The sequence below is a fragment of the Dunckerocampus dactyliophorus genome, chromosome 2 (assembly GCF_027744805.1).
Source record: "Dunckerocampus dactyliophorus isolate RoL2022-P2 chromosome 2, RoL_Ddac_1.1, whole genome shotgun sequence".
Taxonomy (NCBI): domain Eukaryota; kingdom Metazoa; phylum Chordata; class Actinopteri; order Syngnathiformes; family Syngnathidae; genus Dunckerocampus; species Dunckerocampus dactyliophorus.
Window position 1 is genome coordinate 21237360 of NC_072820.1, and position 27135 is coordinate 21264494.

A 27135-nucleotide genomic window follows, 5' to 3' on the forward strand; every position below is an offset into this window, starting at 1 on the left:
AACATATTTTCCCTTTGAATCTGCCTCATTGAATGCCTCTGTTAACGTCCAATCAGGTTTAACAACAAACAACAGACATTTTTGTGCACTGACTAAATCCTGAATGCTATGTCAGCACTCTTTTTTTGTGAGTAAGTCTTGTCACACTGGTCTTATTTAGAGAATAAAACAATTGAAAATGCATTCATTGTACTTGTCAAATTTAATACATTATTACATTGTTAAAATGTCATTATTTGGGAGACACTAAACAGTGCTTATGACTTGTAAGGACTCGAAAATGCCAAGCCTATGACTTCCGATTTGAGTTGACCTGTCTTGTCCTTAGTTGACTTGGACTTGCATATCTTTACTTGAGACTTGACTTGAGTTGAGATTTGCAAAACGCCAACTTTCTCCCACCACTGCTGACTAGCCTTTCATCTTCAGTCCCCTTGGCCATTTTGCACAAATACGCAACATGGATAAGGTTATTCTTTGCCATAGAAAAACATCACAATAGATTTAAAAACATTTTGCACCAGTTTGACCTTTGTCCACTTCTCACGTCGTACAAAATCCATACGGTTCTTGCTTACAGTAAGAACAGGACTCCTTGGCAGTTTGCCGGTCTCTTTTTGGGTGAAAAGTCCTCTTTATTAGGGGCCCCATTCCTGTCAGTCAGCTAAAAGAGCAAACAATTCGGGATCCCTCTTGATATTGACTTGCCTTGTTTAAGTGCATCCACACTTCCACCTCCTCCACTGAAGAGCTCTTCAGCGCATGCACTTTGTTTTATAGGTGACAAATTAGTGTAATATCGCATAATATAGCACATTAATAATCCATTTTATTCTTACAATATGCCAATATGCTTACAGCCTGTTTCTGCCAGTGTAGGGAAAAGAACCAGGAAGTCCTGCCTGAACTCTGGATGCACAAGTGAACCACGGTTCTTAAATTGTGCTTCGTCACCTTGAGGCCCAGGAAAAGTGCTTGCATTCGCCTCACGAATGTTCCGTTTGGAGACCCAACAGGACACTCCGTGCTGGCAAACGCTCTTCACTTCATTCATGGATGGAGTTGGTGGTGTTGGAACCCCTAAAAGAGCCCCTAAAAGAGCAATTGTGTTTGGGGGGAGTGGGTGTGTGCACGTGCAGTTGCCACTTCATGTGCACGTTGCCCGCAGAGGTGAAGGTCGGCCTTCCTAACTGTAGTGTGTGTGTGTGTGTGCGTGTGTGTGGCTCCAGAGGTGGTCACTGGGATGGGAGCAGGAATGCCGGGAGGGAGCAAAAAGAGGTGCCAGGGAAGGAGAGAGAGCGGCCTCTTATAGAGCCAAGCTGGGTCACTTCGAGAAGGATTTGCAGCTCACGAAGTGAACCATCCAGAGGGTCCATAATTATCCTGCGAGAGGAGTCAGTGTTCGGGGGCCACCTGCACACAAACAAAGCTGACATGTGCACGCCGGGCTCCCAAACTCCCCTTGCACGCCTCCATTAGACCACATCAGTTCCTCCTTGAAAGGTAAGACATGCATCAGGAAAAAAGGCTCTAGTTGTACAATTTCTTTACATTTTAATTATTGGTACATGCAATGTTTTTAAGACTTTATTTCATGCAGCTTTCCCCAAAATAATATACTATCATCATGCACACTCATAACAAAACATTTCAAACTAAACGAATATATTTACTAAAATTCAGTCTTAAAGTTGTTCTTCAAATTTACTGTCATTAAATATGAACAATAATAGAACATATATACTGTATGTGTATATATATATATATATATATATATATATATATATATATATATATATATATATAAAATACAAAAATAATATAAAAATATAACACATATATAAATACACTCAAATCAAACCTATTAAAACCCATTATACACATCTGGTCGTTTTTTTGTTTGTTTTTTTTTCCATTTATTTTTTTTGTCGCTTGTGGAGCATAAATCAAACAGCAAATTTAGCTCATATATTTCCTAAGTTCATCTCGCTCGCTCTTTTCAAACTGACTATCAGTAAATATTAACAATAATATAGAAGAAAAATATATTATGCACATCTAGCTTGTTTAAATACATTTATGGTCACATGACCATTCTTTTTGAAATGTAATTAACCAGTAAAGGTGAACATGTACGTATTAAGATTTGCATTCTAACTGTATGCTAAATTACTGACAAGACACGTTTTAAAATAGGGAAGTCTAGTGAATTGATTTTAGTTTTTAATTTAATAACATGTTTTGTTTAATTTACTATTACTATTTACTATTAGAATTTTCTGCAGGTTATAAATGATAATAATATTTATAATTTAAGGCATTTTTTAAATTTACTACAAGTTAAAATGAATTATATCTGTGATTATATTTGTGATTTAATGATGAGAACACTTAAAAAATCTCTGCCCTCCTCTCACTTGTCACATGACAATTTTATTATCCCAGGATGCACGTTCGCCTCACACAGGATGCGTTCAAGGAAATCAGAATTGTCTGTTCTGCAAGTCCTAATTGACTTTAAATGTGCCTTAAAGTGAGCAACAATACCATAGGCATTGAAGTACAAAGACACACTTTTCAATGGCGTCCTTTTTATATATTTATTTACATGCTGCCCAGCAAGGCCAACTTTTAAAATAAATGAGAATTTTTACAGGAAAAGTAGTGCCGTCTTGTGTTTGTGTTGTTGTTTGATGGTTTTTGTGCAGCTGCTTCTCTGGCCGATGGAGGTGGATCACTCCTCCCTGTGGAATACTAACGAGGGCCCTTTGTCACACATCTCCCGTTTTCGCTTACACACACACATACACACACAGCATAGAAAATCAGTTTGCCTACAGTCACACACAAATTCACGTGTAATTGCCGGCCTACTCACACATAGTACCACACAAACACACACACACACACATATAGAGAGTGATGGGCACAGAGTCGTTTTTGTCAATGGCGTCTTTTGTTTCTTTCATCTGGGAGCCAAACAAAGCATTCCTGTGTGGACGGAGGAGAGAGAGAAGGAGGGAGAGGAAAAGAGGAGAAGTAGAAAGCCAGAGGGAGGGAGGTGAGGAAAACACTCAGCGCTCCTTTTGTTTGGCCAAAGAAAAAGTTTAGATTCAGTCGGCAGACGGGACTCGCTGAGGCAGGGCAGTGCAGCAGGTTGTGGCGTTGCCATGGAGATGGAATACATCCTGCTGGCGAGGTCGGTCCAAAATATGACTGCCACCTTTTTTCCTGGGAGATGTGATGTGTTCGTGTGTGTGTGTGTGCGTGTGTTCGTGTGTGTGTGATAAGCGAAGATGGGGATGAGAGGGAAAGGTGGACTTTTCAATGGTGTCATTGTGAGTCTGAGGCTTTTGAGGGTCTCGCCCCCCTTTTTTCATCACAAAAATGGTGATGTAATTAAAGCCGATTGGTTATGTCATCCATTGCCAGCCATTCAGAGACTGTCACTGGCCTCAAGTGGACTCGGGCCTCTAAGGTCGAACACCATGCGTCCCGGGATGCTTTGGATGTTGAAGCAATTGGAAATAATGCGTTCCAGGTTCAAATTGTCACCCTCATAACCTAAAACCTTTATTAACTGTTTTAAGTAACACATTTTAATTTTTTTTAGCAAACTGTAAAAATAAGTGAAGCAGTGTTAATGGTAAAATATGGTGATGCTGGAGTCTTACGGCTTACTTCAGGGAACTTCCTGCCTGCCTTCCTTTTCTTCTTTCTTCTTGTCGACATGGTTGGCCAGGTACAATTATGAAGTCAAAAACTAAATTATGAAGTTACTAAAGGGGAAAAAAATCATTAAAAAAGTAACCAATGGTACTAAAATCATTTTCTGGGGCCAACATTTTGAATTTCCACCCATAGAGGTTTAAAAATGATACATACTGTAGCTAACATGTTTTGTTCTTTGTTTGTCCATTCACATACATACACGATGTGCTGAAAACAATTCACATACACACAAACATCAGTATCCATTTACACACAGAAGCATCTATCGGTACATTCACACATAGAAGCATCTGTTAGCAATCTGTTAGCAATGTAAACGTCTGTCTATCCATTCATATACACATCTAACCTAAACATCTGCTTTCCCCCTTCAAATATCTTCATAATGTTAAACTGTTCATTCTAAACAGTTCTTCTGCACAGACCAGAGTTAGCTAGTTTTTCATACCTAATGGTTTCGGCTGCTCACTTGCAGTCTTCTTCAGAGTGGTCACGTGATGTTCATAATGTATTAATAATGATAGACCAAATGAACCTCATTGGGTTGTTAACCTGTCCAGTCACATACACACACATTGTAGACATCTGTCCATTCATTCCATTGGTCAATCGTACACCTAATGTAAACCTGTTTGTACATTCGCACATCTACACTCATAATGAAAACATGTTTATTCACTGTAAACATTGCAGCTGTAAACATCATAGAAGTATCTGTAAATACATTCCCATAGGCACCCAATGTAAACATTTGTCTGTCCATTCAAGTATACACATAATGTTAGCCCGTCTATCCATTCACATAAATGCAAACTGTAAATATCTGTATCTATGACACAGCATGAACATGTTTGTGCATTCACATATCTACACTCATCATGCAAACGTTTGTTTATTCACTGTAAACATTGCAACTGTAAACATCAGGATCCATTTACACACAGAAGTATCTGTGAATGCATTCATATACGCACCTAGAGTAAAGATCTGTCTGTCCATTCAAGTATACACGTACATACATACACCTTGCCATTCACAGAAATGCTAACTGTAAATATCTATGACACAGCATGAACATGTTTGTCCATTCACGTAAACACATAATACAGCATAAAGTGAGAAGGAAAAAAATGAGTGCTGTTTGTTATCTGGGAGAAAGATGGACAGTTGTCAGGCGGAAGTACCATTGCAGAGCGAGGCACCCACAAAAAGAACATTTGGCACTTTTCCTATCAAACTCTCACAGTCATCTCTAGTTTCCCGTCAGTAAGTCACTCTTTGTCCAAAACGCCTCGCTGCTAAAACACTAAGACAGAAAAGCCTTTAAAGACAACTTTCAGTGTTTTGCTTCCAGTTTTTCCCAGCCCACAAGTGATTCTCTGTGTTGCGCCGGCTTTTTAATGCATCTTCACTTCGCTAACACTTGTCTTTCTGTCCCCTCTTCCCCTCTTTTGTCCTTCGTCTCCACCCCACCGGGACTGGTGATTTGTCGGACGTAAGTGAGCGTGTCTAATGCGTGGAAGTACAGTACGCGTTTGTCTGTCTTCCGCTGCGCCCCAGTGCCTCCTCAGGGGAGGACATTCTCGCCAACATCCCGTAATGTAAAAATGCTTGATCAAGTTGAAGTGAGAAAATTGTGTGTCCAACCAATCAACAGGCTGGAGTGTGTCTAGCTCCTCCCTTTAGGTATCCTACCACCAGTGCTGGGTAATGTTAGGCAATCAAAGCTTCTTTCCTTAATAACCAGGCAGATGATTCTCTTATGAGCATTTGATCACCCTTAAAGGAAAACTGCACATCAGCAGCAGTTAAAAGGCTCAAGACATTCAGTATTGAGCTACTTTACTTCCTGTCTGAAAGTACAGTGGTTGACTAGGCTTTCCTTTTGTAGAGACATTTTCAAGTAATAATTACCATTAGCTAGTTTCTCAGAACATTTCACTGCAAACAATACTTCTATAGCCCTTTTAATGTAAGCCATAACTAAATCATAATTCCCTGCCTGTTTTAAAGCACAACTTTAAAAAAGTAATTAGTTATAGTTACTAGTTACTTTTCAAAAAAATAATTATGTTGAAGTAATGCTTGTACTTGCATTCTGAAAACCACACTTTTAACTCGACAGACCGCTCCGCTTCTGCCATTGTTGCATCGAGCTGTCTGGTGTGGCTTGAGATGTAACGTGAGCGAACGAGTCCAGTTTTTTGAGCCACTTTTTTAAGTGATCAATGAGAACTGATTCCCAGTTGCATATAAGAGTGACAGGGAAAACGAACAAGGGAATATTGCACAAAAACTGAGACAGTATACCAAAACCGCGGCAAAATTTAATCAACACTTTTTGACAAGAAACAAATCATACAAAAATTGTGACGTACAAAAAACGAGGTTTGAATGTTTAGGCTTACATCTGGAATTGGTTCTCATCATTCACTTAATTGAGCCATTCCAAAAATTTCAATCATTCACGAATGTCCCACCTCTATGAGCGAGTCGGCCAGCGGATAACACCTCTTAGATATCAGTGCATAATTATTTACCACATTTCATGCTGGTAACGTTGCTGTTACTCCCAGCACTGCCTACCACTGGTATCCTGATGAGGGGTGCCCAAAAAGTGGCAGTATTTTAGTCCCCTTCACGTGTTTTGATAATGGAACATTTGCATTAGCTTCTCATCATGTGACAAAGTAACAAAACCCACGTAAAAAAACCCAAACTTAATCACGCTTGTGTGGCTGACATTTTTATGACTTCATGTATTTCTAACGCAAACTGACACGTTTGAGGTGAAATCGTATTTTACTTTAACATCCAGCACCGACCCAAAGACTGCAATTGATGTCTTCATCTTTGTGTATCTACAGATGACGTCCGCCACACCCCCTTCCTCACGTAGCTCCTCCCCCCAGAAAGTGTGCCACTCCCAGACCCAGACAGACGTTTTGAAGCCCCTGCTGGGCGGAGGCCTCTCTGGAGCAGGCGGGACTTTGAGGAAGAGGAGGCGAGTCCTGTCCAAAGATGGGCGGAGCAATGTGCGCATCGAGCATGTCAGTGGGCGGAGCTCTCTGTACATGCGTGACCTGTGGACCACGTTCCTGGACATGCAGTGGCGTTACAAGTTCTTCCTGTTCACGGCCACTTTTGCGGGGACCTGGTTCTTGTTTGGGGTGCTGTGGTACCTGCTGGCGCTGGCGCATGGCGATCTGCTGGGTGAGGAAAAGGGTGTCCAGGAGACCTGTGTGTGTGGACAAATATTTTTTACAATTGCTTTCCACTGTTCTTCCAGAGTTTGACCCTCCGTCCAACCACACACCCTGTGTGATGCAGATGCAGACCTTGACGGGGGCCTTCTTGTTCTCACTGGAGTCCCAGACCACCATTGGTTACGGCTTCCGCTGTATCACAGAGGAATGCCCGGTGGCTATCGTCCTCCTCATCATCCAGCTGGTCCTCACCACGCTGATGGAGATCTTCATCACCGGAACCTTCCTGGCTAAGGTAACATCAGCAGCAGTTAAAAGACTCAAGACGTTCAGCATTGAGCTACTTTACTTCCTGTCTGAAAGTACAGTGGTTGAGTAGGCTTTCCTGTGTCGAGACTGCATGTTCCAACTGAGCTTAAACTTCCATTACATTGGTGTCTCTGAGGGTACTTTTGCTTGCTTCTGCTGTCCAACAATGTACTTTCTTAAATATTCAGTGTTTGTGTGTGCTTTAATTAATGTTTAGGCTTGATAAGCACTGTAGTTGTTCAGTAATAACATTAATCCTTGCACACATGGTGTAAGTTAGCTCAGATGCTAAACAGAATAAGTTGTACCATAAATGGATGCATGGATATTCCCTGCTTCCATGCTGACTGCTGTGGAAGTGATGGTTATTAAACGTTGGTCCATCAGGTCGCTCGGCCAAAGAAGCGAGGTGAGACCGTAAAGTTCAGCCAGCACGCTGTGGTGTCGACACAGGAGGGCCGACCCTGCCTGATGATCAGAGTGGCCAACATGCGCAAGAGCCTCCTGCTTGGCTGCCAGGTGAGAAGCGAGAAGACTACATTGTTACTGCTAAGAACTAAATAACTCAACTGTTTCTATGTTGACACTTGATGATCATCCCGCCCCCAGGTCACGGGTAAGTTGCTCCAGACGTCTCTGACCAAGGAGGGAGAGACTGTTCGTCTGGACCAGAGGAATGTTACCTTCCAAGTGGACACGTCCAGCGACAGCCCCTTCCTCATCCTGCCACTCACCTTCTACCACATTATTGATGACAGTAGCCCTCTGCGAGCATGGGCTGCCAAGGGTAGGTGGCTGGTCTCAGACGAATCACAAGTATTCAGTACACCCAAATGTTAAGTGTACCTTAATAGTAGGTACAACTGCAGCCAAATTAGTGAAAAAATAATAATAATAATAAAAAAAAATAAAATAAAAAATATATATATGTTATGAACACAAGATCAAAACGTTGGGTACTATTGTGCCTCATACTAAAGCCAAAATACTAAACAATACACCCAAAAATACACCCAAATATTAAGTGCAGCACCCTTAATATTAGGCACAACTGCAGCCTAATTATTAGGTATTTCCAAAATGTTAGGCAACCTGAGGCCAAAGTATTAGGTACCGGTACACTAGTACCTAAAGTATTTAGGACACCAATATGTATAATAAAATGTACATATGAGAAAACAATGCACCCGCGACCCTAGTGAGAACAAATATAGAATATAGTATAGAAAATGAATGGATGGATGAATGGAAACAGAAATGTTAGGTATTCTAGTGCCTAAACTATTAGGAGCAGCCAAAATATTAGGTACACCTACATTCAAATGATTAGTATTAGGTAAGCCCACAATATTACGTACACCTCAGACCAATATGCATTATTAGGTGCACCGGAGGCTATAATATGTAGTACACTCATGCCCTCCTATGTATGTATACACTCATGATCTCCTTTACTTCAGAACTACTACTACTTGTTTAAATACTGTGCTGGGGGTGGGATGCCGTCCTACCTCTGCCCACCAGAGGGAGCCCAGAGGGAGGCTGACATCATTGCAGCCCCGGCGGCCATACCTAATGAAATGGTTTGCTGAGACGAAATGCATTATGGGAAAAAGTTAACATTGTTGTTTTATTTTTAAAACTTGTATTGGTTGTTGTATATTTCTTAGCTACCTTTTGAGTGTTAAGTTGCTGTGTGATGATTTTAGCATTCTTTGTAAGATGACACAGTGAGTCAGACTGTTATATTGGTAATGACCTCCTGCGATTTCCAATGGGTTGACAAGCTCGTTGTGAGTTTTTTCCATAGCTCATGATTGGCTCCCTTCAAATAAAGAGCTACCTGGTCCTCGGAGACCCGTGCGCGCCACAATATGCCATTTTATGACGTGGACATGTGCGGCTTATACAGTATATGTACAAATCTTGTTTTTCTCTCAAAATTTCTCTCTATGCCTCAGACCACTATAAAAAAGGTAAAGCTACATATTTGAGCTAACACCACTGCTGCTGTGTTTTTATTTCTGAGTTTGGAAAAGTTAATGCTAGGTGTAGGCATTCGTTTCTATATTGCTATGTGATATCAATGCGCAGAGGAAGGAAGTTCTGGTAATGCTTAAATGGCCCAAATTTTAATAGCCGTCTTTGTAGGCGGCATAGGTAGATCCCATTATGTGCAGTAATGAGCTGTCTCTTTTTATCTGGTTTTAAATCCTTAGAACACACAGAAAAGAGAAAGACATATGTGTTCATGTCTCATATAAGGATTGTGGATGATGGGCAAAATTCCCAAAAATTGCCGTTTTCCTTTAAGAATTAGCTTCAGGTAGCAGGCCCATTTAAAAATTGTCTTTTAAAATTCCATCCATTTTCTATGCCACTTCTCCTAATTAGGGTCCCGGGGGTATGCTGGAGCCTATCCCAGCTGACTTCGGGCGACAGGCGGAGTACACCCTGGACTGGTCGCCAGCCAATGTTTAAAAATATTATTATATTGTTATATATCCATTACTACTTGTTACATTACACCAGACATTGTATGTCTACCCAGTGAGTATTACTACTGTTGTACAGTATACATTGTAGTTATGAATGTTATGAATGTCTGTTAAAAGCTTACTCTTCATTTTCATTCATGACCATCAGGTGGCGGCTGGACAGATCCAGAGTTGGCTGACTTTGAGTTGCTGGTGATCTTGAGCGCCACCGTGGAGCCGACGTCAGCCACCTGCCAGGTTCGCACCTCCTACCTGCCCGACGAGATCCTGTGGGGCTACGAGTTTCCCCCTGTAGTCTCTCTCTCCCAGTCGGGTAAATACGTGGCCGACTTTGCCTTTTTCGACAAAGTGGCCAAGAGCAAGAGCGCACCGGTCTTTAAACCATCCAGCCACACCTACCAGACCAACGGGGGCGGGACTGTTCCCGAGGTGTCTGACAAGGAGAAGATACGCCTGGAGCAGAGCTACAGAGAGCGTGGGGAGGACCGTGGGCGTGTCCGGGACACTAACCTCAGCGTGCGTATTAGCAACGTGTGAAGACGTGGGGCGGGACTTGGACCCGGATTTGCACGCAGATTTAAAAAAAAAAACACTCACATAAGCCTGAGAAGAACCTCAAGAACAACCAGTAGGACTTCAAAATAAGCTGGTGGGAGGTGGGAGGTGGGAGGTGGCACAGGTTCTAAACCAAGAACATACATCATGACCTCGGCCATGTTCACACACGTTAAAAAAGTAAAGGACGTTAAGTTTTTCACACATAAAATGGACTTTTTGTCAAAGCCACAGGGAAGTCTTTCCACCTTTTCCAGAAATGACTTTCTTCAGGCAACTGACTACATTGGCCTTTAGGTTTAGGAGTTTTAGTACCCCCGGTTGCTTTGGCATGCACATGACAGCTTCCTTTCCTTTTTCTGCATAGTGTGCAATACACTTAAAGATCCCCGTATGTGTGGACCTAGCCCCTAATGTTGTCTTCCACATGACTTTAGTGTAAAGTTAAACTGTTTTCATTTGAGTGACGTACCACACAATAATGTGTTGTGTTGAAGGCGTACTTCTGAAATTTATGGAAATGCATGCAAATATTTGTCCGTGAAGCGCTCATTTACTGGAAACTGTCATGTGTCATACAAAACAACCACATTTGACTAATATCACAACTTGACTCACAAAATCCACAACCCACTTCCCTTGTGACTCTGTCAGACATTTCCTGTAGAGGGGTGTACATCATGCAACATTTATTACTGTGCTTGTACTTTTTATAATACTTTGGTCGCCTTATTTACATGATACACTCAAAGTATTAAAACCAGGGATCCAAAGTGGCAGGTGAGTGTAGGCCGTCGTCATGTTGCCTGACTTGAAGGTGTCTGTGCTTGTGTTATTCAATGTGTACAGTAGATTTGATCGTCTACCACTAACTGACATTGCGTTGAGTCAAAACACTGTGTGTTTGTAAATGTGTAAAAGGGAAAAGCATGTTTATTTTGTAACAAGAAGCTCTAGGCTGCTAATGCTAAACAAATGTTTAAACCAATGAGAAGTCATTTGAATAAAAAAAAAAACCATCTTTTTTTGGGTGGTTAAACAAAAGGAGAAGACCTCGAGTTGGCTTCCTGAATTCAGCGAAATGGATGTCCTCGTACACGTTGTTGTTTCTCTGCTGCTGGCACAAAAAGTGGAAGGTAAACAGTAAAACACACAAACACTCACATACTTTGCACACTTTGTTTGCTCTTTTAGTCATGTCAGCAGTTTGTACCATATGCCACCGTGGATGCTCTAAGTAGATTTGTACCAAAAGAGTCACAAATATCAAAATTTTAAATGTTTTTGGGGTTGAAATTTGGAGAAATGTCTACTCAGAATTAAATGGTACCATAGTGCTGCTCATAGTCATAATATAGGATTATTTACTCCATTCACCACTTCATTTGGTACACACTCTAATCCAACACAAACATCTGCAAAGATAATAATGTTGGCTTTTTACTGACACGGTCAGAGAGGTAGTTCAACAATATATTTATCATTGTGCTAAGGAGCTATTTCTAACATTTAGTTTAACAACTCAACAAGTCTGTCTTTTATAAAGGCAGACTTGTACAGTATACAGTACAACAGGGGTGGCCATTACGTCGATCGCAACCTACCGGTAGATCGCCTAAGCGTCACTTTTTAGTTGTCGTATGACATCAGTCAGCTCCCCTCCTGATTCGCGCTTGCTCCCCCGCAGCGTTTCAAGCTACACACGAAGATGCAACTTTCATCTTTATTATTCTGATTATGGATGAACTAACTCAGCGGTAAGATGATCTGTTCACTTTTAGCGGCTAGTTACGTAGAAAAAAAGTGTATTGTTTACTGGCTTTGCTTCCCGTCATGAACTCCACTACAGAAATCAGCGTTTTCTACACGTTTGCTTCTTAAACTATTATTTCATGATGAAATTAAAAATGTGCCCATAGGTGAAACCTGCAATATGTTGCCTTGACTTCGGCTGCATTGTCTTTTGCATGATCATTTTAAATTCTTGTATATTGGTAATGTTTGATAGCAAATGCTAACTGGATATAATACATGAACTGTGTGCCCTAATGAACGTTACATTGCTAATGTGACTGACATATTACCAGTACTCAGGTTATGTACACAACTATTTAGGAGTTATGTGGAATTATCTTGATTTCCATATTGAAGTGAATTATGATAGCAACTACTTTGATTACTTGTAAACTTTGAAAATGTGAATGTGAAATACTAATCATTAATATTTACAATAGAATTTCAGAGTTTACTGGTTACATTTTGTATATGTTATGTTTTATAGAAAGAGGTAGATCATTTTGACTTGTACTTGCATGCTATGAAAGTGCGAAAGTGACTGATCTACATGTATAACCTACATAAATATGTACTCATATTTTTTTTTAATAAATATAGTAAATATATATACTTTCTATATTTATAGTAATAGGTAAATCTTTGGGTAATTTTAAAAGTAGCTCGCTGGCTAAAAAAGTGTGAGCACCCCTGCAGTAGATGGTGGACTTAATAGTGCAGCAGATAAATGCATTTTTAGTAAAATGCTTCCCTTGGTGATACTAGCATGAAATTTGACATATCTTCCCCATAAGCCACATTTTGAAAATGACTGGGTGTCCACTCACAATTTCAAGATGGCTGACATTTTTCAAGATGGCCAGCAGTCACAGTTATTATCATAGGTTTTGCATGTACCTAATTGTTTGTATATGCAGTTTTGCTTTGGCTTTACATATTTACAGTAGAGTGAACAAGGAAAGGTCAAATGGATGTGTTTAATATTTCATAGAGCGTACTATAAACAAAGATGCCGTCCAATATGGTCCCCACAAACCACTGTATTTCAGGATTCAGTAGGCACACCCTGAGGAAAATGTTATCACTCAAAGCTTTCTCTTCGACAGCTCAAAAGACAATTTTGAGATTCTCATGTCAGCTTCATTTTAGTCTCTCTTTTGTCTCAAAATGTTTCTCAGTTATTTCTCCTAAAAATGCCTTAGGAGAAATATGGTGGGACATACGCCCAGAGGAAAACTTTATTGCTCAGAGCTTGCTCTTCTACAGCTCAGGGGAGAGTCTCATCTATGTCTCATTTTAGTTTCTCTTGTGTCTAAAAATGTTTCTTCTCATTTATTTCTCCTAAAAATGCCTTAGGAGAAATAAAGGGAGCAGGGCCTTTTTTCGCTTCATTTTCATGGAAGACACAGATCTTCATGGTGAATCCAGCATACTGCTCTTGCAGCAATTCAATGATGACATCCTGTAAATACATGAATACATAAATATATTTTGTTCACATTCATCGTGCTCTATATTTACTTCCTGGGTCGATCAGAGTGGATCGAAATTGTTTAAGGTGATGTCAAAAAATCCAAACTATCTCTTTAAGTAGCCTCAAATATTTCTCAGGTTCAGGCATTTGCATATATTCCACACGGAGAGTAATGTCAGCAATTATAATAGATTCAATCAAATTCTGGCTGATATTTGAGTTTAATTTGTTACTCACTTACAAAAGGTATATGTGGGCTGTCCAATGGCATAGTGGCATGAGTTAGCTTTAGAGCTATCATGTCTATTTATTTATGTACCGTGTAATCATCTTCAGTTAGCAGTTTTTGGTTAACATGAAAAATTGAAGCCACAGTTTTGCCTCAGGTTGCGTACATTCCCCGGTTAGCATCCAATATGGCTCTTTAAAAACATAAGTCATCTTGAAATTAGCAAATAAAATACATTCTTAGTTGTATATAATAGTATTGTGACATTTTGAGTCTCATAACAAGCTTGTGATGCTCAAAAGTATGGTAGTATTTTTTCCAATCAGAAGTAGCATTTTTATTTTTACTTTCATTCCTCACAGGAAAAAATGACCCTCTAAAATAAACAAACTGCTTTACTGTGGTGTTTGTTACAACAATGCTTGTGTAACTATTAAAAGCGCTAATATATATCACTAAACTAATATGTTTCATTCGCGAATCTCGCAAGCAAGTTGGCTATTATTAGCTAGCATGCTTGTAACTGATAATGCTATCAAGCTAAAACCTCCTTACTAAAGTTTACATGGCACGGCCATACAAAGGATATATACTGCTCAAAAAAAATAAAGGGAACACTTAATCAATGACAATGTCAATCACTTAGGAAGCAACACAGATTTACAATCAGTTTCACCTGCTGTTGTGCAAATGGAATAGACAACAGGTGGACAGCACAATAATACATTTTATTTGCATTGATAATTTTATGTGATTTATATATATATATATATATTTCTTTGCATGTTTGTCACACTTACATGTTTCAGATCATCAAACAAATTTAAATATTAGCCAATGACAACATAACTGAACACAAAAGTTTTTAAATGAAACATTTCAGTATTAAGTGAGAAAAAAAAATCCAAACCTACCTCAACAGTTTTACATGGGCAAATCTATTCTCACAGTTGGCAGTTAAACTCTGATACTCCGGCTTCCTCCCATATTCTAAATTGTCCATAGGTATGAATGTAAGTGTGATTGGTTGTTTGTCTATATGTGCCCTGCGATTGGCTGGCGACCAGTCCAGGGTGTACCCTGCCTGTCGCCCGAAGTCAGCTGGGATAGGCTCCAGCATGCCCCCGCGACCCTAATGAGGAATAATAATAATGAGGTATAGAAAATGGATGGATGGATGAAATGATCTTGAAAGATAACTGCATGTTCCATGTACATGTCGATATTGTTACTTTATTCATTCATTTTTCAAGTGAAACAGATTGTTAAAACGGTTTTGTTTGGCATTTTGTAAAACTAACTTTACGCAATGCACATGTCAAAAGTGTGGCATTCTGTTTATTGTTTTGATAGTTATTTTATTCCTAAATGTGTCCACTATTGGAGGCAATGGTAGTGGTAGTAGTATTTTTAAGTGACAAACAAGGATTTATTCTGATGTTGCACTTTGTTGAAATACTAACTTTGTTTCTCTCAAGTTACAAATAAGATTCAAGAGTTTTATTGTCATGTGCATGGTAAAACAGCAGTTATACCATGCAATGAAAATCTTATTCTGTTCATACTCCCAAGAAAAGAAAGGAAACACAAGAAAGAATAAGAACATAAGAAACATAAACACATAAATATATATACCAATAAATTAAGCAACAACAACAGAAGAGACATTAATACAAGCAAATAATACAAATAAATAAATAAATAAATAAATAAATAAATAAATAAATAAATAAATAAAGTGCTATGAGTGTGTGCGTGTGTTGCGTGCGGCGTGTGCGAGTGCTTCGTTGAGAAGCCTGATGGCCTGTGGGTAAAAGCTGTTTGCCAGCCTTGTGGTCCTGGACTTCAAACTCCTGTAGCGTCTGCCTGACGGTAGGAGTGTGAATAATGAGTGTCGTGGATGTGTGCTGTCCTTGATGAGGTTGTGTGTTCTGCGTAGGACTCTAGATGTATAAATGTCTTGCAGTGAGGGGAGGGCTGCCCCAACAATGTTCTGTGAGGTCTTGATCACCCGCTGGAGTGCCTTCCTATCACGTGTTGTACAGTTACCGTACCAAACAGTGATGGAGGCGGTAAGGACACTTTCGATAGTGCATCTGTAGAAGCAACTCAGGATTGTGGTGGGCATGCCAAATTTCCTCAGTCTTCTCAGGAAGTACAGTCTCCTTTGGGACTTCTTCAATAAATTGCTCTTGTTTTAATTTTACAATGTGTTTTATGTAGTTCATGAAAAAAAAGAATTACGTGTAGTGGAATACTTAAAATTATTCACAGAACATGTCATGAATATAAAATAAGAAGGTCTCTGCAGTCTACAAGCATACATTTTCAATCAATTCATTCTGCGTACAGTAATACATCATAAAACATTGACCTAAGTCTGAGAAATCAGTGAGTGCTTATGGAGATCTCCTCATTTGCTCTGTTTGAGCTTAGTATGAGATACATGAACTGAAGCTGGGATGAGAACAGATTAAGTCCATAGAGAGAGCTTGCGGATTTCTTTGCCTGAGATCACAAAGAGACACAAAAGCTGAAACTCTGAATTATATTAGAGCTTGCTGAGACCTTTTCTGAAACTTTGAGGGAGACTAATCTGAGATTTAGTGCAACTTATTGCTCTGGAGAAAAAAAAAAGAGACACAGGAGAAATAAACCTTAGTCTCAGTTTGGTGTCACACAGATCTCAAAGTTGTCTAGGAGAAGTAAATGAAACATGTTTGAGATCTCATTTGGGCTTTTCTTTTCCTCTGGGGTTAGACAGCTGCAGCTGAATTGACAGGGTGTGCCCGCGTGGGAAAGCCGAGCCAAGGGTAGAGGGCTATACACGACTCACTTACCCGGATGGTGTACAGATCACACGGGATTTAAATGGCACTGGATGAATGATTGGACAAGATGTAGGATAACCGGACCTAGTTGTATCCCATACATCAATGTGCACATTGCACTAAGGTGGTAAAAGGATAACCTCTATGCCTTACTCAAAATGACAAGTGTAGATTCAAAGATTGGCAGAGGGAAGACTGACTGGAGCAAATGTTTTCTTTCCCAGGAAGACAAGAAAAAGGAAGTTCTTACTTCCCACTTTCCCACCAAAGATGAGTGGGCCAAATTCCTCCACAGCGCTGTAAGAGACTTATTGCAAGTTATCGTAAACGCTTGATTGCAGTAGTTGCTCCTAAGATGGCCCAACCAGTTATTAGGTTTAGCGGGCAATCGCTTTTTCACACAGGGCCATGTAGGTTTGGATTTTTTTTCTCCCTTAATAATAAAAAAGATTCATTTAAAAACTGAATTTTGTGTTCAGTTGTGTTGTCATTAACTCCATCCATCCATCCACCTTCTACCGCTTATCCGAGGTAAGGACACGGGGGCAGCAGCCTAAGCAGGGAAGCCCAGACTTCCCTCTCCCTGGCCACTTCGTCCAGCAACCAAGACACGCCCACAGCATTCAGGGCCTTAAGGAACTCTGGGCAGATCTCATCCACCCCCAGGCCCCTGCCACCGAGGACTTTAACCACCTCGGCAACCTCAGCCCCAGAGATAGGAGAGGCCACCGCGGAGTCCCCAGGCACTGCTTCCTCATCGGAAGATATGTCGGTGGGATTGAGGAGGTCTTCAAAGTATTCCTTCCACCGGTCCACAACATCTCGAGTCGAGGTCATATACACTGTTGACCATGCAATGCTTCCCCCTCCCGAGACAGTGGATGGTAGTCCAGAATCTCTTCGAAACTGCCCGGAAGTCGTTTTCCACGGCTTCTCCGAACTCCTCCCATGTCAGAGTTTTTGCCTCAGCGACCGCCAGAGCCGCAGATCGCTTGGTCGGCCGGTATCCGTCAGCTGCCTCCGGAGTCCCATGGGCCAAAAATATTCCGCGTTTCCCAGTAAATTCCGTTTTTATTGGCCAATTCCGTGATTCCGTTTGCGATTCCCTTAACACGGAAACGCCCTACGACTGTACTGATACACACGTTGCATAGCAATTACTGTCGCAACACAAATGTGGTTTTAGGGTGTGATCACACCTGTCTTTTTTGGTGTGGTTAATCCGAAAAGGTTGACAGAGGCAACTGGACTCTTCTTGTTTCTTGAGGACGTTCCACCTTTAATTCAAAAGGCCTTTCCAGTTCTAATATTTAGGTGTGGAATCTCCCTATTTATGTCCCCTGGGGGTGGACACAAGAGGGTTGTTTTTGTTGTTGTTGCCCAGTGTGGCTGGTGAACGCTCGTCCTGCATAACAATAGGTCGTTATCTTGCTAAGTAGCAAAACAGTTCATTAGTAGCCACTCTTCCAGTGGAATGAGACAATCTTTGGGAAAGAGATGTTAGGACATTGTGGTAAGAATATGGACAAGAAATTCTGGACACGGAGGCATTTACGTCAAACTAGAAGAGACCTATCTAAAGGAGGTTTGTGCCATCACCTATTGTCTACTTATGCTCTGACATCTCTCCCCTAAAGATTGTGTCATTCCACAGGAAGAGGTTCGACTAATTAGCTGTTTTGTCCTTAGACAGGCGAATGACCTATTGTTATGCAAGACGGTCGCTCACCAGCCACATCGGACAACAACCACAACAACAATCCTATTGTGCCCACCCCCAGGGGACACACGCATAAGGGTCATAAATGGGGAGACTCTACACTTAAAATTTAGAACTGAAGATGCCATTTAGATGATTACCGAGCCCTGGATGACTCACAAACTACGCAGAGTTGGTTCGATTAAAAGGAAGTGTAGTGTTTTTGCTCTGCTAGTATGATTTGTTGGTCAAGTGTGAACACACGCCACCGGACCAAACTGATGGACTGAGACTGCCTGAGAGATGGGTCTCAGTACACTTGCAAGCGGACTCTAGACCTGTGTGAGGCTTGTTTGAATGTTGACCACACCAATGCAAGCCTTCCTGGCCTTAACCATGTCTCTGAGCCGTGAACACCTTGTTCTTCTGAGTAGTTCAAGTAGTCTACATGCATGGAACAGGACAGCATTGGAGGATAATGCTTTCCAGATAGCTTCACCTTTGATTCTTCTCAAATATTTTGTCTTTCTGTCTTTGTAAAGGTATTTTACATTAACTTTTTTTCTTTTTTTGTTTTTTTAAGGGTCTGGAGTGATGACCACATTTGTGCAGCAGGGAAAGGACAACCTCTTCAAAGTGGAGGATAATATTACATTTACTAAAGTTTACGACCAATTGGTCTGGAAGTTCAATAAAAATTATACCATAGTAAGATTAATGGCTGAACAACAACAAAAAATATTTCCCAATTATGAAACAAGAGTTAGTGTAGTACAACGTTTCTCGTTGCTTATAAACAACGTTCAAGCGTCTGACAGTGGATTCTACACTGCACTGCTGCTAGGTTCTCCAGACCTGAATGTGGCAGAATATCACCTTCGAGTTCAAGGTCTATAACTTTTTTTTATTCAAATGTTGACGCAAAATGTCTTCTGCCATTCAAAGCGTAAAAAACACCTGATTGACAGATGCAGTGTCACCCGTCGAACTTGTGGTGGTGTCGGTGTCCACCCGCAACGACTTGTGTAACCTCACGGTGATGTGCACAACCGACAGCGTGCGTGTCAACAGCACTTTTAGATGTGATCAAGACAATTGCAGCGAGGTGGATAGGCGACATTCAGGCGCCGCAACCCCAGCTTTGTATCTCCAGGCCTTCTTCTCTAATGTCTCCATCGTCTGCAACCACAGCAACAAGGTCAGCTGGACTATGGACGCAAAGGAGGTTCGTGACATATGCGTTCAAAGTGGAGGTGAGTCAAATACATCATCATTAATCTGTTCAAGATTAATCAAAACATAACCAAATCAAATGTTTCCATAAGAAATAATGCAAATCCGATGAATCCATTCCAGACAGCCAAAAATATTAATACCAAACACATTTTTATAGTTTTACAATTATAGCTTTACATGCAGAAAACAATTCAAAATGCATATAAATGAAGCATGAAAGGGATAAATGAACATTTAACATCACTTTTACCTTGACTGAAGACATGATTTTTGACAAAGACACGTTGTGGCTGAGCGATTCACTCGGACACCACGTTCCTGTTTTGAGTTATTTCTTGAATTCAATAGTGTTTTTCAAAATCTGGCACTTGCAATTTTCTTTGTCTCCATTTTGGGTCATTTTCATCAATAGGAAAAGCAGAGACTTGTGGCATAACTGTATTATTTAGCAAAGAACTACAGTCAACTCTTGATCACGTCACAGGTGACAAAGCTGACTCCCGGTTCCTGTTTTAATTTTATTTGCAAGCTAACAAGGACGTTTTGAGATAAACATACATTAAGAACACAGTTGGACTCACACACTGTATTAATAACACAACAATATGCACGCCATATAGTACACTAACCAGAAAATGTATGCCAACCGAGGCAAAATTTTGGCATAAATTTCCGATGTGAACTGAAAGACATGCTAACCGTGTACACTAACTGAGGTTCCACTTCAGACAAATACATACACAAAAAAGTATTCACTGTAAAAAAACGCAATTTTCAAAACCAAAAATGACCCTCAGGCCGCACTTTAGACACCCCTCCAGTAGGTGCCAGCACTGCAATTGTGCTTCAAAGGGTCTCAGACAGTAAACAAAGTCAAAGTCAGTCATCTTGGAAAGTTCTGTTATCTTGTGCGACCTCAAATGAAAAACTATCTAAGATGATTTACTCACTTTTATCCACAGAACCTGACAAAACTTCAATAGCTAACTGGATCTGGATATCAGTCCTTGCTGCACTAGGTCTTGGCCTTCTAGGTCTTCTAGGTCTTCTTTACAAGTGGATTACCTACAGAAGTAAGTCTACCCCATGCTACTTAACCCTACTTCTATTCCAAAAATATTTACTGCTACAGTATATCCCACTGAACATTTTCCATTCCCATTTTGTCATCTCATACTCATCGTATGAATTGGAGGTTGTACCCAAAAAATGGTAGGTGTACAGTGAAACAGGACCAAAGATCTGACCTGGAATTCACTAAATGAAACCATAAGAAACCATTTTAAAATGGCCGTTGCACAGCTTTGTGCTTCAATTTGATTCATGAAGTTCCAAAGTAATGTGTACAAAAACAAAGGTATGCTTTATAATGCGATTGAACCAAACCACCTGTATGTTTGGTTGTTACGTCTTTCGGATTAAAATTAAAAGTAACTATCCTGAACTTTATACAATGGCATTGAAGATGCTGTTGCCATTGCCTTCCAATCCTGTAAAAACATGCTGTGCCAGTCACCCAAACACACCAAACTGCGCTTTTATCATTCATAATGATGGTCCTCATTTGGTGGTTTTAACTGATTTGATTTTAGTCTGATGACAAATGAAAATACTTGAGTTTTTCTGTGAGTGTGCTGAGGAAAATGTGTCCCCATTCAAAGTAACGTGACCGTTATTATGTAATTTCCAGTAAAACATCAAATTTTCTCACAGAATCTACCTCATTTAATACATCTATTTGGTTAGAGCAGGGGTCACCAACGTTTTTCCTTGCGAGAGCTACTTTTACAAAATGAAAATGGCCAAGAGCTACTCATATTTGTAACATTTATTTTCAGAGCTTATTTTAAACCCAAACAGATCAAATATGCTTGTTTTACCAGAACATTAACAAAATGCTGGTGTCCACAACTCACATTTTGTATTTCAGAATGCATTTCTTTCTACTGTTCTTTCATTATTAACTGAAAACCTGAATGAAAAGCAGGCTTGCAGGCACCTCATGTGGTCGTGGGGGGCTACCTGGTGCCTGCGGGCACCACGTTGGTGACCCCTGGGTTAGAGGCTATCAGATTTAAGAACAAACAACGAGGGTGTGGATTACATTCCTGTTGTTCCCGTAGCATGGAAAGTGGCCTCAATTACTCAAATTTTGAAGTCAGGTAACAAAGCAGATGCTATGAATTATATACCAATCAGTATATTGCCTGTTATAGCTACAATTATTGAAAAATGGGTCACAAAACAATTGATAAGTCATCTAAATAAGGGTAAGAACCATTTGCACGCTATACAGTTTGTTTTTTGTGCTAATTATTCAACTGAAACAGCAATCAATGTATTTCTAGAAAAAGGGAAATAGTCTTTAGATACTTGGCCTTTTATTGGCGCCGTTTTTCTTGATTTAAAGAGGGCGTTTGATGCGGTTGACCATCAAACAATATTGTCTAGGTTGACTAAATTTAAATTCTCTGAGCAAGCAATCCTTTGGATGAAACCATACGTGTCGAACAGAACTCATTGTGTGTCCATCAGCGGTATCAAATCCCCATATTTGGACTGTCAAGCTGGAGTACCTCAAGGTTCCATACTTGGGCCTATTTTATTTTCATTATATATGAATGATTTACCAAACATTTGCAAAGATCTCAGTACCATGTTATATGCAGATGATGCTGTCATCTTGGCAAATGCAAAGTCTGACATAGAAGCCTCAGAGAATTTGACATCAGCAATCACCTGTATGGATGAGTGGCTTATTAAATCATGTCTTTTACTTAACTCTAAAAAAAACTGTCTGCATGTTATTTTCAAAACGACCAGCAACAAAGTTGAATGTAAATGTCTTTCTGAAAGGAGTTGAGCTCCAGTTTGTACATGAACTTAAATATCTTGGTGTTACTCTGGACTCTACATTATCTTTGAAAAAACATGTAAAATATATATCTAAAATTGTCAATTTTAATACAGTCAATTTTAATACACCACTAGAGGGAGACTTCAAAAGTGGCCGCTATAGACAGGTGGCCTCTATAGACAGGTTGGTGTCCAGGTGAATGTTGACCAGTAGAGGAAAAAAAAAAGAAAAAAAAGGGAAAAACAAATAATTAATGTTGACCAGTAGAGGGCACTGTGGGACTGTGGATAAAAGTTGTACAGCACTACTAGGCTTGTTATTATCCACGACCCACAGAACAAAGCTGTGCTAGTGATGTCTTATGCTTGTTTTAAATATTTTACTTTTTATACGGCAGAATGTCATTACAGCTTTAGTTCATCATGAAGTGACGGGAAGTGACGGTGGGCGTCCCGAGCAGGAGAGCTAGGCTCAGTGCGAGCTGTGAGTTTCGAGAGAGTTGGGAAGTGTGTTTATGTTGGCGTGGATGTAAAGTCCTGCAGTGTTCTCCGCTGTTAATAAAGCGATTAAAGTGCATCGGCAACGTGAGTCTCTCCTTCCCCACAACAAGCGGCATTACAGTATTGACCAGTGCACATTGTCTCACACCAGGAAATAAACGGTGTCACTTGTTACAGGCTTTACCTGGACAGCTATGTAGTGGGGCTTGTTTAACCTTTGCCTTGTGGGCAAGCAGAGAGACGAGACGTGTGTGTGTGTGTGTTCTGAGATGCTATCTGGTGGCCGCGTTCAATAAATAAAGTTGGCAGAAGCAACAGGAGAAGTTTCCTTCTTTACTGGAGCTGAATAACACTGACAAGTTAACAGACTAGTAGCGAACGGAAAAGAAGACTTTTTTTCGTGTCGAATACAGAAGATGAGGACTTTGATGGATTTGTGGATGAGGATTGATCAAAAATAACGTGAGTACATTCTAAAATACTTCAATAAAGTACAACTGAACTCAGTTTTGCTCCCGCTGCTTTTTAAAAACATATGCTAGCATGGTTTTAGCGTGCAGTCAGTATTGTATTGTATTGTAGCGTCGCTGGGCGCACGTCCTGTTCCCAGCCTACTTGCGGTAATGTTTTGGTGCAAATGCTCTTAAAGTTACATGTTTGACCAGGAAATAACAAGCTCAAAAGAAGATGGATTTTTCATGTCAAACAACTGACAGTTTGTGTGGATCTTGTGAATGATTGTGACTGAGCTAGGACTCAGTAATTAAAGTCTACACGCGACGGCTTCATTGATTCAAAAACATTTGAAAAACATTCAAAAGCATTTTGGCCGCTATATGCGGTCAGATATTGACCAAGGGAGACAAAATGGGTGGCCGCTGGCCGCGTTAGACAGGTGACTGCTATACACACGGTCTATAACATGTAAACTTGCTGCGGGGGATTTTTCAGTGGCCGCTACAGGCAGGTGGCCATTCTATAAAGGTGGCCGCTAAGACAGGTTTGACTGTATTTAAAATTTTAGGCAAATCAGATCATCATTGCCAGAGAATGCTGCTAAAATGTTTCTGTATTCCATGATTTTTTCCCTTTTTGAATATTGTACTACGAACTGGTCACTGACATGTTTGACAACTTTAAAATTAATAGAAACACTCTTTAAAAAAGTCTTAAAAGTGTTTGGTAGAATATTGTTATCGTTTCATCATTGTCTCATTCTTCAGAAATACACTATTGTCAGTTGTGAGAATTATAGGAAATGTAAACTAGCCTGTTCAATTTATAGGGTTTTAAATGGACTCGCTCCACCACCCTTGGGTGAGTTTATTAAGATGAAATGCACTGTGAATGGAAAGGTAACAGGAGCCTCCACCAGAGGTGACTGTGTAATACCTTACAGACATACAACATTTAGCCAACAGGTGTTATCAGTCAAAGGTACAGAAATTTGGAACAACATCCCAGTTTCTATAAGAGACTCTACTCCCATAATTCATTTAAAACCCATCTTAAACAATGGCTTATGAGGAGCCAGATCTGTGACCATTCATTTTACTAAAATGTTTTATTTTATTGTATGTTGTTATTGTGTTTTATTATTTTATCTCATTGTCTTTGTCACACAGTTCTCTTGTTTTTTCTTTGTCTTATTCTTTGACCTGCCAGGGACTACAGATGTAAAGTAGCCTTTGGGCTAATTATGGCATATTTACACACAAGTGTTCATGAATGTGCACTGTACCTTTAAAAAAAAAAAATACATGACAAACACACGTGTAATTATATGACAAAACGAATAAACGGTCAACAAAAATTACAGCTTCCCAGCCTTTCCTCTGTACTCCTTCCTCCCCGGCAAGTAAGCGGACACACTCACCTGTGCCCATGTGACCACGCCCCGCTACGCCCATGCAGACTAAATACAGTGCTCTCCACCAAACTCTTACCTGTCTCTTACATGCAAGAATACATAAATGACAGTTTTGCCAAGTTACACTACAACCACATAACCCTAAACCTAATCACTTTAGTGACCACTGCTGCCATGCCACGTACAGCTCAATTTGACAAAATTGGCCTGCCATATGTGGTTAATGGTACGACACTGAAGTTAGCTTGCAATTCGATTTAAGCTGGTCTTAACCTAATATGCAGTGTGACTGTTTGTCTGCGGATTGGCTGTTTTTTGTGACACTTCTCAATGTGAAAACACTTTACGTAAGACATTACATTTTTCTGGCACCCACTATTGTTTTTGTGAAACCTTAATTCTATTTGTGAAAATGCAATAAAGGTACATTTCTCAATGTTTTCAGCCCATTGTCCATATTAGACATGGTCCACTTTGAAAACCACTAGACCTCGACTCCTCAAATCTGGACTGAATTAATCTTCAGACCCCAAAAGTTCATAAAACACAGTTTCTGATTTGTGAAACCATTATTCTATTTATGAAAATGCAATAAAAGGTACATTTCTCTGTTTTCAACCTCTGCAGCCTCACCTCCGGGGCACTGGTGGTCTGAGTTCAGGGGTGCGGGGTCCCGTGTCTGAGGGCCTGCTGGGTTTGGTAGCCTCGGGTGGGCGGTGGTTTGTTCTCCGGCTCTCTCTGCCCCCGCTCTTTCCGTTCATGAAGGATGCCCTGTGACAGGAGGCGTCCTCACACTCTGCTGTGGGTCCCCCGATGGGTTGGGCATGGGGCTGCGAGGGGAGCTGCGCTTCCATGATCTCCTGACCCCTTAGGGTCTGGGAGGGCCCGGGTGGTCTGGGCTGGGCCCTTGATGCCCTCCGGACCACGGGGCAGGTGCTGCACCTACTAGCAACAGCTCCAAAAAACAAATTTTATCACACGTAATCACAAACACTAGCATGCATTCATGGTTGGTTGATGCGGCCCAACCTCTCTCAGACGCTACATCCAGCAGCCCTCTGGAAAATTAAGTTTGAGACCCCTGGTCTGGGTCCAATGGTTTTTGAACTGGACCAAGTCTACTAGCCTAGATGCTGAAAAAACATAAATGTGCCTGTATTGCATTTTCACAAATAGAATAAAGATTTCACAAATCTGAAAATGTGTTTTTATGAAACTTCAAGGTCTGTAGGTGAATCCAGTCCAGATTTGAGCAGTCCAGGTCCGATGGTTTTCAAATTGGACAAGGTCTAATAATGGACTAGAGGCTGAAAACACAGAAATATACTTTTATTGCATTTTCACAAATATAATGAAGGTTTCAGAAATCAGAAACAGTTTTTTATGGACCTTTGGGGCATGTAGATGAATCCAGTACCAGTAATTTGAAAAGTCTTGATCCAGTGGTTTTCGAACAGCACCAGGTCTAATATAGCATAGGTGCTAAAAAAATATATAAATGTACGTTTATTGCATTTTCACAAATAAAATAAAAGTTTTACAAATACAGTAGTGAGTGTCAGGCAAAGGCAATGTCTTACCTAAAATGTCTAAAGTGTCACAAAAACAGACCATCAAGACAAACACTCACTGCTCATTACGTCAATTCCACCGTAACTTTCCCCTTAAGTGCTGAATCGGAAGCCAACTTCAGTGTCGTGTTAATGGTTCTTCTCAGAAAATCCAACCAATGATTTCTGCAAATACCCTACAGATCGAGTCATGGACCGCACAGACAATCAACATACAGACCTTTCGGTGAGTGCTCGAATCCTCTCCAATTGAGCCACAGTCTACAAAAAGTATGTAGAAATGTCAGTGTGTTAAACAAAATCTTAATTTTTTTTTTTTTAGGAGAGCAACCATGCCATTTTGAATACAAATAATTTAAATGATGCCTCAAATCTTTCTCCAAACACCACCTACGCCTTGGTAGAATTTCACACTGGTCCGCGAGAGCAACGCATTACTGGCAAGACCTCGCCCGAGACGATGTATGCTCAAGTCATGAGAGCAAAGCCCAAGATGGACACGGGGCACGGGATTCAAGTCTCACTAGACAATAAAACCCTCAACTTGTAGGCACTGCAAAGAGTTTTTCAGCTTGTTTTTGTGAGAAATGTTAAAAATCTGCCTGTGTGTAGTAGGGCTTAGTGATGCTGTCTTTCAAATTAAAGCAGTGACACTTCATGATGATGATGCGTATAATGGCTTTTGACACAGAACACCACCATGATGTAATTGTACAATTCCTCTCTGCAGTATGTTTTTTCTGCCAAGACTAGGCGTTAGTCCAAAGTCGTAAG

At 40.4% G+C, this 27135-nt stretch overlaps 2 protein-coding genes across 6 annotated transcripts; both read left to right on the forward strand.

Annotated features, from left to right (window-relative positions):
- The first annotated feature begins 1208 nt into the window (after window positions 1-1208).
- Window positions 1209-14144, forward strand: LOC129173524 (ATP-sensitive inward rectifier potassium channel 10-like). 2 transcript variants are annotated; one of them, XM_054764531.1, is made up of 6 exons: window positions 1209-1503; window positions 6600-6945; window positions 7022-7233; window positions 7635-7766; window positions 7857-8034; window positions 9894-12588. In XM_054764531.1, the coding sequence occupies exons 2-6, from the start codon at window positions 6600-6602 to the stop codon at window positions 10280-10282; spliced, it is 1257 nt and encodes a 418-aa protein (XP_054620506.1). In that variant the 5' UTR covers window positions 1209-1503; the 3' UTR covers window positions 10283-12588. The 2 variants fall into 2 exon arrangements, with proteins under 2 accessions (XP_054620506.1, XP_054620514.1); XM_054764539.1 differs by lacking the exon at window positions 1209-1503 and adding an exon at window positions 3095-3199 and having other exon boundaries at window positions 6632-6945; window positions 9894-14144.
- LOC129173539 (uncharacterized) lies at window positions 10946-26923 on the forward strand. 4 transcript variants are annotated; one of them, XM_054764559.1, is made up of 7 exons: window positions 10946-11080; window positions 11346-11436; window positions 18911-19216; window positions 19296-19580; window positions 20526-20636; window positions 26508-26587; window positions 26684-26923. In XM_054764559.1, exons 2-7 carry the CDS (start codon window positions 11382-11384, stop codon window positions 26909-26911), a joined length of 1065 nt encoding a protein of 354 aa, XP_054620534.1. In that variant the 5' UTR covers window positions 10946-11080; window positions 11346-11381; the 3' UTR covers window positions 26912-26923. The 4 variants fall into 4 exon arrangements, with proteins under 4 accessions (XP_054620534.1, XP_054620525.1, XP_054620542.1 ...); XM_054764550.1 differs by lacking the exon at window positions 10946-11080 and having other exon boundaries at window positions 11339-11436; XM_054764567.1 differs by lacking the exon at window positions 10946-11080 and having other exon boundaries at window positions 11339-11436; window positions 26544-26587.
- The last annotated feature ends 212 nt before the right edge of the window (window positions 26924-27135 follow it).